Source organism: Callospermophilus lateralis, chromosome 1 (assembly GCF_048772815.1).
Source record: "Callospermophilus lateralis isolate mCalLat2 chromosome 1, mCalLat2.hap1, whole genome shotgun sequence".
In the NCBI taxonomy this organism is placed as follows: domain Eukaryota; kingdom Metazoa; phylum Chordata; class Mammalia; order Rodentia; family Sciuridae; genus Callospermophilus; species Callospermophilus lateralis.
Window position 1 is genome coordinate 204,174,856 of NC_135305.1, and position 10,569 is coordinate 204,185,424.

The 10,569-nt window shown below is 42.6% G+C and overlaps 1 protein-coding gene across 1 annotated transcript; it reads left to right on the forward strand.

The window, feature by feature from the left end:
* The first annotated feature begins 6,095 nt into the window (after positions 1 to 6,095).
* Positions 6,096 to 9,742, forward strand: Ss18l2 (SS18 like 2). The gene is made up of 3 exons (XM_076869400.2): positions 6,096 to 6,270; positions 6,528 to 6,604; positions 8,975 to 9,742. Exons 1-3 carry the CDS (start codon positions 6,202 to 6,204, stop codon positions 9,060 to 9,062), a joined length of 234 nt encoding a protein of 77 aa, XP_076725515.1. The 5' UTR covers positions 6,096 to 6,201; the 3' UTR covers positions 9,063 to 9,742.
* The last annotated feature ends 827 nt before the right edge of the window (positions 9,743 to 10,569 follow it).

Below are 10,569 nucleotides of genomic sequence, written 5' to 3' on the forward strand. Positions count from 1 at the left end.
CTGAGGGGGTGTGACTGGAACGCGCGTTTCCCAACTCTCTTCCCATCTCCTGACTCTCACCCTCGCGGGTTTGAGGTCCAAATCTCGCCTCTGGAGGTGCGAGCAGGTTTCGTGGTCTAAGCTCGAATTCTGCGGGTAGCGGACAAGACCGACGTCTGGAGGCTGGAAGGCTGTGCCTGAGTGAGCGACTCTCCCGGGCGTGGGTTCTGCGGTCTGCGCGGCCGGGCGGGAGGCCCGAGATAGGCAAACCTAAGAACACGGCCCACTGCCAGCCTGGAGGAGGTGCCAAAGTCCGACCCCTGAGCGGCACACCCCAGATGGGGGCGGAGACACTCATGGATGACTAGATAGGTGAGAGCACAAAACAATTAAAACCTGCATAAATACCAACTACTCAGCTGACAGGAGCAGGATTTGGGGTGGGGTGGGGGATTGCAGGCACTTCTAACCTTGACTCAGAGGATTCCCCGAGTAGCAAGCAATAACTAGGCAAAGGAGAGAGGAAATAGTAGTAGTCACTAGGCAGAGAGGAAGTGTGTTTCAGAATGAGAGATCAGCATATATAAAGAAATCTATGTAGAAGGCAAGAGTGCTCCTCAAATTTGAGAGATAGAAAGAAATCTGGAGAGGGGAGAATGGGGATTTAGTGTTTAATGGTACAGAATTTTATTTGGGAAAGATGAAAAAGCTCTGAAAATGGATAGTGGTGATGGTTGCACAACAAGGTAAATGTTAATGCCATAAAACTTTACTGAATAGCAAAATGTATGTTATGTATATTTAGCATCCCTTTTCCCTCCCCCCCCCAAAAAAAAAAAAAAAAACAAGAAAAGACATCCAAAGTGTAGAGAGTAAAGGAGTGGAATGAGAGCCATTAGAGAGAATAGAAGGAGCTGAACCATGGGGCCCTTTTCACAGGCCACGGTGGAAAGTTTAGCAGAAAACCACATTTGCATTTCGTAAAAAATCACTTTTGGCTGCTAAAGTTAAGATTAAAATAAAGACGGCTCAATGAAGCTGTGGTGGAACTAACCTCAGTCATCTGGGCAAGAAAGGATGGAGTTGGAGTGTGAAATGGGTTGCTGGTGAAGAGGAAGAGAACAGAGCAGACTGCAGAGAAATGAAGAACATAATCATCAGGCCTTGGTGACCAACTGGATGTGAAGGATGGATAAGGTAGATTCAAGAATGATGCCACTGTTCAGCCTTGGAGGGAAGGATGAATAGTGGAGACATTCACAGATATGGAGAATGCTGGAAGGAAGTCTGGTTTGGAAAAGAACACTGATTACAATCTCTGTCTTAGACAAGCTGAATTTCAAGTACCTTTGAGACGTCTTTGTAGAATATTGTGATGCTGGTTTTGAATGTCACCTTGACTCAATTAAGACATACCCAAATAAAGGTGGTAAAACTTTATTTATGTATATGTCTATAAAGTGTTTCCAGAAGAGACTGACATTTTAATTACTGGAAAAAGTGAGGAAGATCTGCCCTCACTCAATGTGGATGGGCACCATCTAATCAGCTGAGAGGCTGGATAAAACAAAAAGACAAAGGAAAGAGAAATTCACTCTCTCTCCTCCAGAACTGAGACATCATTTTTCCTCCTGCCTTTGGCATCAAAATTCCAGGTTTTCTAGCCTTTTAATTCTGGTAACTTCACTAGTGACTCCTCACTTTCTCAGGACTTCAGCCTCAGACAAGGAATTACACAATAACTGTCTCCCTGACTCAAGGCCAAGTCCAAGTCAAAATGGACTTAACTGAACCATACTACTGGCTTCCTTGGTTCTACATCTTATAGGTGGGATTTCTATATGGGATTTCTGTGGGGTTTCTCCACCTCCATAATTATGTGTGACAATTTGCCTAATAAATCCCTGTCCTATAGCTCACTAATTCTGTTCCTCTGGAGAACCCCCAGTAGAGGTGTCAACATAGCAGTTGGACAGACAGGTTCAGGTAAGAGGTCTGAGCTGAACATAGATTTCTGAAAGTCATTATCACATGGATGGAAATGGAAACAGAGCTTACAGAGAGACAAATTACAAAATAGAAACAGAAGAGACTTGTGTTAAGAGTCCAAGATGGGCTCCAGATATCACTGCCTCCTGTGTAGTCCCCTCCCACAATGAGTCAGAACTGGACCATGTGATAATGGGGCTAAGTTATAACAGGCACAAAGGAGAAAAAAAAACAAACAAACAGGTGATTCAGAGTTGGGGAGAAGACTAAATTGAACATGCCAAGGCTAGATAAGGAGAGAAAACAGGTGCTAGACCTATAAAATTCTGAAGCTTTCAAATGTGGAGCTTTGGGCTCTTAGAATCTGTGATGTGAGTACTCTAGAATAGGGCCTTATACTTTTGACTGGTGCAGCTGGTGTGGCCCAGACACCAGCAATTTGGACAAGAGCAGTAAAATGTAGTAGCTCTGGTTCTAGCCCTTATCTCAAGTAATTGGTCACTTTGGCTCCAGGCCATTGTCATCTTCATAGGCTTTCCCTTCCAAAGCCTCTTCAGCCCTCTATTCCCAGGACCTCTGTATCACCATAGAGGTACTCCATCTTGTGGGACACAGTGGTGCACACCTGTAATCCTGGCTAAGGGAAACTGAGGCAGGAGGATCACAAGTTTGAGGCAACTTAGCAAGACCCTGTCTCAAAATAAAAAAGGGAAGGGCTGGGATTGTGGCTCAGCAGTAGAGTGCGTGTCTAGCACAGGCGGGGCCCGGGTTCAATCCTCAGCACCACATAAAAATAAAGGTATTGTGTTGTGTCCATCTATACCTTAAAAATAAATTTTAAAAAAAAGAGTTGGGACACAGCTCAGTGGTAGAGAGTTTGCCTAGCATGTGCAAAGCCCTGGGTTCATTCTCCAGTACTATTAAAAAACAAAAAAACAAAAAAACCTCCATCTCTAATTATGTATAACTTCAGACACTGATCTCTGACCTGTCCTACAGCTAATCTCTGAATTCCTCCTACTGTTCTCTGGTCTGTGGAAACTTCCAGTCCAGTTGTCTTTCTACTTTGTTCTATTTATCAACTCCTTTTAGTTTTCACTTCCTTCCCCATCAGCTAAGAGTCCAGGGTCCATCATTCTATAACATTCTTCTCAATACACTTACATCCCTTACACAGTCACACCTGCCTGGCAATGCTCCACCTGCCTGGTGGTGCTCCACCTTTCCAGACAACCTTCTGTCTTCTCTGAGCCTTCTCCTTGCTGTCAATGCTGTTGGACAAAATCTTACAACCACAGAAATCACAGTGTTAAGTAGACTGCCAACCTTAACTAGATCCTCAGAGCCATCCGGCAGTTCTAGGCTTGACAGGTCTGCTCTTTCTTAGTTCTCCCCAACACCAAATTCCAAATCTCCTATATGCCCTCAGATCTCCCATTCCTCACCCCCTCTTTGTTCTCCTAGGTGCCTCCTACACTGAGGAAAGAGCAAACATCAACGTGATATCTGTCAGCTCCCAAGGACTCTGCTTCCCTCCAGCTACCATCTTCTTTCCTTGATCCCTTAATAGCCAAATCTCTTAGAAAAAGTGGTCTATGTTTGAACATTCCATTGCTTTATCTTTCCCATCATTTCTCAGTCCCCTTCAGTTTTGATTTCTGCCTTACCTCTTTACTTACACTGCCCTCATCAAGGACATCAAGGATCTGTCTTAATCTTGCTTGACTTTTCAACATTTATCATAGGGCTGGGGATGTGGCTCAAGCGGTAGCGCGCTCGCCTGGCATGCATGCGGCCCGGGTTCGATCCTCAGCACCACATACAAAACAAAGATGTTGTGTCTGCCGACAACTAAAATAAAATAAATATTTTAAAAAAATATGTGTGCTTCATAATAATTAAAAAAAAATTTATCATTGATAATCTCTCTCTCCTTCTCAGTTGCTCTTTTATCCTTCAATTCTATGACCCTACACTCCTCTGGTTTTAATCTCTTTCTCCACTCAGTTTCTATTGCAATTTCTTTTCCTTTGCCATGAGGGAAACCAGCACACTCTCCTTGGGCAGTCTTATCCATCCACTACATGGTTCCAGTCAATCCCCACAGTTGATGTTTCTCAAAGCTATATCTCTAACCCAGCCCTTGTCCCTGAGTTCCAGACTCAAATAGCTAACTATGAACTTTAACATCTCTGTATGACATCACTCCAAACAATACATTTCTACTGTGCTGAATGTATCACCCTCACTTCCAGTCCACCTTCTCCTCCACTAATGGCATCACTAGTCTTTTAGTTGCCAAAGCCCAGACTCCTGGAGCTATCCTTAATTTCCCTTCCCATTCAATCACTGGCCTGCACATCACTTCTCACTGCTCCTTTTGTTTCTCATAGGGCTTCCCGACCTACCTTTTACCATATTATAGCCAGGAAAATTCCGAGATACATCTCTGACTTCATCACTCTTCTGGCTCCAATTACTCCTAAAAGAGTCCAGATGTTAGACTCCTGCCACCTGCGTAATTTCCACTTCTTCATAGTAAGATATCTCTTCTCCTGGAGGGTGTTTCCTGTATGCTGGATCAGGTTGGTTCCTGCACCTGTCCCTATTAACACCACCTCATGTTATTATCATTCCTCACTTGTCTAAATAGGAATAAGGCTGAGAGGACTATGCAAGGTGTGCATCCTGCTCTAATGGGTCTTTCCCTGCCCACTCTGTTCTGTACAATCTTTGGGGAAATTTCCTTAGGTGAGATCCTGATATAGGGTAATAGTGCTTGGGAACCAGGAAGCCCTTAATTTTGCCCCAGCTCAAGTATATTGTCCTACTTCTTATTGAATTTACCTCACTACGAAATGAGATGAAAGCTGATTCTTAAAACAGGTCGAGGGGTTGGGATTGTGACTCAGTGGTAGAGCACTCGCCTAGCATGCCTGAGGCACTGGGTTCGATCCTCAGCACCACATAAAAATAAAATAATAATAAAATAAAAATATTGTGCCCACCAAAAAAAAAAAAAAAAACAAGGTCGAATGCAAGGAGTCTGCATGGAGAGCCCAGTAAAGCCACTCAGAGAAATGGAGCTCTAGAAAGTTCCCCCTTGGAGGAGTATAAGCTCCTAAGATCTCCCTCCTAAATGCAGTGCCCATGGCCGTCTGTGTGCTTCAGGGAAAACCAACTTTGTTAGCATGTCCACCAAGGATGGGCTAGATACAATCAGTTCAAAGTTTTAGTGGTCACTTAAAGCAGCTACATGGCACAGGAGGGTAGGCCCAGGTTCCTCGTAGAATCTTGCAGCAAAACACCCTCACAGTATGCTGCATGGGCAGTACAGGGGAGTTCTAAAGCCAGATTGCCTGTGTTCAGACACAGACTTGGCCATTAGTAGCTAAGAACTTTGAGCAAGTTACTTAATCTGTTTTCTTTTAGTTTTTTTTTTTTTTTTTTAATATTTATTTTTTAGTTTTATGGCGGACACAACATCTTTGTTTATATGTGGTGCTGAGGATCGAACCTGGGCCGCACGCATGCCAGGCAAGCGTGCTACCGCTTGAGCCACATCCCCAGCCCACTTAATCTGTTTTCTAATCTGTAAAATGGATAAAATACTGGTGCTTTTTAGGGTTGTAAATATAATAAGCATTACTAGTGACCGAGGGTAATATAGTTATATGCGAGAGTTTCTCCTCAGCAAAAAGTAAAAGCAACACCGGTATCTTCCTGGCCCTGCTATACCCATGGTTCATGCTCCAGAGGCACCAAGGCAATATCGAAAGAGCCATATTGGCTACTTGGAGCCTTTTATATGGTTTTAAGCCACGAATCTTGGGTGAACCAGAGAAATCGGCCCATGCAGACTACACACACAGCTCAAAACTCCAGTAGCTGAAGATAAGGAAGGTCACCACCCTCCCAGCAAGCGCAAACCGCTCCAGGGCCCTAGGGGCGGGGACCGTAGAGGAGGTCTTGCGCGTCCAATCACAAGTGACGCCTCTTCCGCCCCAGGCAGGAGGGCCCAATCAACGTCAATATCATAGCCCCGCCCGTCGTGGGCTCTGCGTCCAATCACAAGTGACGTCCCTCGTGGTCCCGCCTCACAGGCTGGAGGACCCAGTCAAGGGAGAGAGGGTAGCTCCGCCCGCCTGGGCACTTCCGCGCCGAGATAGCGTCTATCTGGCCGCGCGGTGGGCGTCTTTTTCTGAGGTGGGGTGCCGACCCGGGCCCCCAGCGATGTCGGTGGCCTTTGTACCTGACTGGATGAGGGGCAAGGCGGAAGTCAATCAAGAGACTATCCAGCAGGTGAATGTCTACATGGGCTGAGAGGAGTGGAGATCCAGAGGGACTGGGTGGTGAGGAGAACTTCCTGGAGTGACCCGACCCTGGTTGAGACCTGTAGTCCACCTAGCGAGCTGACCTGCCGTGGGTGTGGAGTAGGATAGGAACTAAGTCGTTTAAGGAACCGCAGCAAGACATCCTGGCTTGGAGGGTCGGGGGCGGCGCAGGCTTCGCCGCCGTTCTGACGTCACACTGCTCTGACTTTTCTCCTGATCTTTCAGCTCCTGGAGGAGAATGACCAGCTGATCCGCTGTATCGTGGAGTATCAGAACAAGGGTCGAGCGAATGAGTGTGTCCAGTAAGTATCTCCTTCCCGCCCCTGAACTTTGAGTGGAGGGGAAGCCAGTATGATGATGCAGCAGCTGTCCTTAACTAGGAGTTTTGGGTGATGGATCCCAGAAATTTTACAGTTGAGGAAATGGAGGTACAGAGGTTACTTCTTTGCCCAAGAGTATACAACCAGTATATTGTTGAACCTGGAGTTAAATGTGTCTCTTTCTTCAAAACTTGATTATTCTCATTGCAAAGCCATCTTCCCTTGATGGGATGGGGATGGCCCCTTTATCATCATAGGTCATATTGCTTCATCTCCTCGTGAAGTAAGAAAATCAGATAATTTGGCTGCTAAACTCCCTCTCATTTCTTTCCCTCTCTCTTTCTCTCTTTATGGTGCTAGGTATCAAACTCAGAACCCAGGGTCCTGTGCATGCCATGCATTCTAGGCAGGCACTCCGCCACTGAGCCACATCTTCAGCCCACTCCCTCCCATTTCTGACTTGTAGTTAATCTGTGAGTGACATAGTCGAAGACCAAGAAAGGATTTCCAAACCAAAGGTAACTTCTACGTAGTAATTTAATGCCCTCTGTAGCCAAATTCCAAAATGAGACAAAGTAGAGTCTGAGTTGTTTTTCCAAATCTAGTCCAGGAATTATGCCCCATTTCTTATAGAAGATATTTTATTGTTATGAAGAAATGTTTAAGGGTGCCGTGCTTTCCTTACCCATTAAAAAAATTGCCTACAAGCTGTGTGTGGTGTCACACACCTATAATCCCAGCAACGGGAGGATGATCTCAAGTTCAAGGCCAGCATCAGCAACTTAGCAAGACCCAAAGCAATTTGTAAGACTCTGTCTCAATATAAAAAAATAAAAAGGGCTAGGGATGTGACTCAGTGGTTAAGCACAACTGGGTTCAATTCCTGATAACAATAACAACAAAAAAGTCACCTACATTCCTCACTGAATACCTCAATAGAATAGTAAAGAAATCTATTAAGGGTAAATCTTTGTGTTTGACTCTGACATTTGGCACTTTTCTTTTTGGCAGGTTATAGTAAACCCTCTCATTTTTCTATATGAAAAATGGTTGCAACACTTTTTTTTTGATACTGTGAATTATTAATGCAGGGGTGGGAAACTTATCAAAATCTTCTATTGAACTTTTTCTCACAAGATCATGCTTCCTGACCCCTGATCTGATTTGTCTTCCTGAATGGGGAGCTTTACTCACTGATTTAGAAATTGTTGTGCTAGGGCTGTGGCTTAGCAGTGGTGCACTTACCTGGCATGCATGAGGCACTGGGTTCAGTTCTCAGCACTGCGTATAAATAAACAAAATAAAAATCTATCATCTAAAAAGGGGCTGGGATTGTGGCTCAGTAGTAGAGCGCTTGCCTAGCATGTTCGAGGCCCTGGGTTCAATCCTCAGCACCAAATAAAAATAAATAAATAAAATTGTATTGTGTTCAACTACAATCAAAAAATAAATATTAAAAAAAACTAATTTTTTTTTTTATTAAAAAAAATTGTTGTAGTAAACACATTAATTTTGGAGGTATCTTATCCATTCTTGTAGAGGGCAGTGCTTGAGGTAGTGGGGAATTATTAGCAAAAAAAGATAGCAATCTGCTCTCATGGAGGTGACATTGTAGACTCTAGAATCTACAGGGAGACAGCAAATAATTAGGCACATAATATTAAATGCTTTGAATGGTAATAATGCAGAAGACTAGAGATGTAACTCGGTGGTAGTACACTTGCCTAGCATGAATGAGGCTCTGGGTTTGATCCCCAGCTTGCAAAATAAATGAATAAAATAGGGAATGTGGGGAGGGCTGTACTCTTTTAATGTGTTCCTTCACATACCTGTGTGTATAAATAAGGCAGAGAGAGCACCAAGTAGAAAAGCTCCCTGGTATGAGTTTTCTGAATACCTTCATGTCACAAGAAGGCCACAAAGGAAAAGCCATGGATGGGATCAGAGAAGTCACTGAAGGCCCTTATCACATAGGGCCTTGTAGAGCATAAGAAGGATTCAGCTTTACTCTGAATGAGAAGGGGAGGGGTTTTAAATCCTTGTGACATGATCTTGACTTAAATTGTACAATGATCACTCAGACTGCTGAAGAATAAAATGGGGCCACAAAGGTAGATCTAGGAGAGTATTCCTAGAGTCTAAGCAAGAAATTGTGGTGGCTAGGTCTACAGAGGTAGAAGAGGTATAGAAGTGGTAATGTTTTCCTTGAATATGTTATGCAAGAAGGTTATAATACTGAATCATCCAATCAGTGGATAAGCCATTCTACTAGAGTAAGTAGATTCTCTTCCAGTTTTTTGCTTTTGGTCAATGAAAATAAGCCTCTACTTTTTGCTTATTTTTCCCTCTTAGGTACCAGCATGTGTTACATAGAAATCTCATTTATTTAGCTACCATCGCAGATGCCAGCCCATCCAGTACTTCAAAAGCAATGGAATGATCTTTCAGTTGTAAGGAGTAATTGAATGTAATCCATCTCCTATAAAATGGAGACAGGATCTTTACCAATCAACTGCTTAAAACATGAAACCTCTAGTTCTTTTTAAAATGTGAAAATGTGAAGGAAGCTACTAGTTTAACTATATTCTCAATGTAAATATTTATTTTTAATAATTAATCAGATCCCCCAGAAAGTAGACCCCAGGTGTCCTCTTTCCTGAAATGGGAGTGTGTTTGGATAACAAAGACATCATGGGCATCTTCAAGACTACTCTTTAGTTTCAGCCTGAAGAGGAAACTGAGTAGGTATTGGAGGATCAGCAGGAATTGCTGAGACTTCTGACTGAGCCTTTGCCAAATGGATACAGTATCTGTGTGCTCCCATCCAGTTTGTAAATGTGTTCCCCCTGACCCCTCTTCTCTTCTTGGGTTACTTTGAAATAAAGCTTGCTTTTCCACAAAAGAACGATATGAAGGTATAGATATTTCCATGTAGAGTGTTGTATTTGGTTCCCTCAAAAATTGTAAGGATTTAATAACCATAAGGTATGTAACAGTACTACTGTTATATTACTACTGTTATGTGTTGCCAACAAAATTAATAGTGATTCTTTAGTATTATCTAGTATCATCTGATAATAAAAAAAATAATAATAAAAAATAATTTTCTTTATCTCAAAATGTCTTCACATTCATTTGTCTGAATTGGGATCCAGTAAGATTCACACTTTGCACTTTGTTGATGTCACTTTAAAAATACTTAATAGTGGGGCTGGGACTGTAGCTCAGTGGTAAAGTGCTTGCCTCGAATGTGTGAGGCACTGGGTTCAATCCTCAGCACCACATAAAAAATAAATAAATAAAGATACTGTATGTTCATCTACAACTAAATAAATATTTTTTAAAAAATACTTCATATCTTCCTCTTTTTTTCTTTGCCACTTCTTAAATGTAGGTGATATGCCTAGAATTTCTCATGTTATAGATTCATCCAGTTGTATTCTGGCAGTGTCATTAAATATGTGCCACTGTCACACACTTTTCCTGTAAGTTGGTCTAGAGGCTTATTCAGACTCAGGTTCTGATATTTGGGGCAAGAAAAAAATCATAGGAAATAATAAGTACTTGACCTGATTTATTTTCAAGTTCCCAACAGCCTTTGGCTTAAATTATGATCTTCCCAGCTTGGATCTTTTAATTCATTAAAGATTGCATAGTGGTGATTTTATAATTTTGTCATTTCTTTTGCCTTTATTAACTGAATTCTGTTTTTATAAAACTTTTTCCCTATTTAAATTTTAAATGAGGCAAAGAGATTCTTGTAAGTGAACCCCAATTAGAAGCCCAGGTCCCTATTCCTTTTGCTGGGAACATGAAGAAGAAACAGTAAGTGTTGGGATCGCAACCCAGAGTGGCTATAAAACAAAAATGGTGAAGAGAACTAATTTTGAATCCCAGCTTTATCCCTTAACCTCTGAGATCTCTGTTTCCTCAACCTATAAAATAGT

What these genes read in the sequence shown, in the direction of transcription:
- Ss18l2 (XM_076869400.2), top strand. Translation starts at nt 6,202, where the DNA reads ATGTCGGTGGCCTTTGTACCTGACTGGATGAGGGGCAAGGCGGAAGTC. An exon ending in ATCAAGAGACTATCCAGCAG is followed by an intron (nt 6,271 to 6,527) that starts GTGAATGTCTAC and finishes CTGATCTTTCAG; the next exon opens with CTCCTGGAGGAGAATGACCA. An exon ending in CGAGCGAATGAGTGTGTCCA is followed by an intron (nt 6,605 to 8,974) that starts GTAAGTATCTCC and finishes TTTCCCTCTTAG; the next exon opens with GTACCAGCATGTGTTACATA.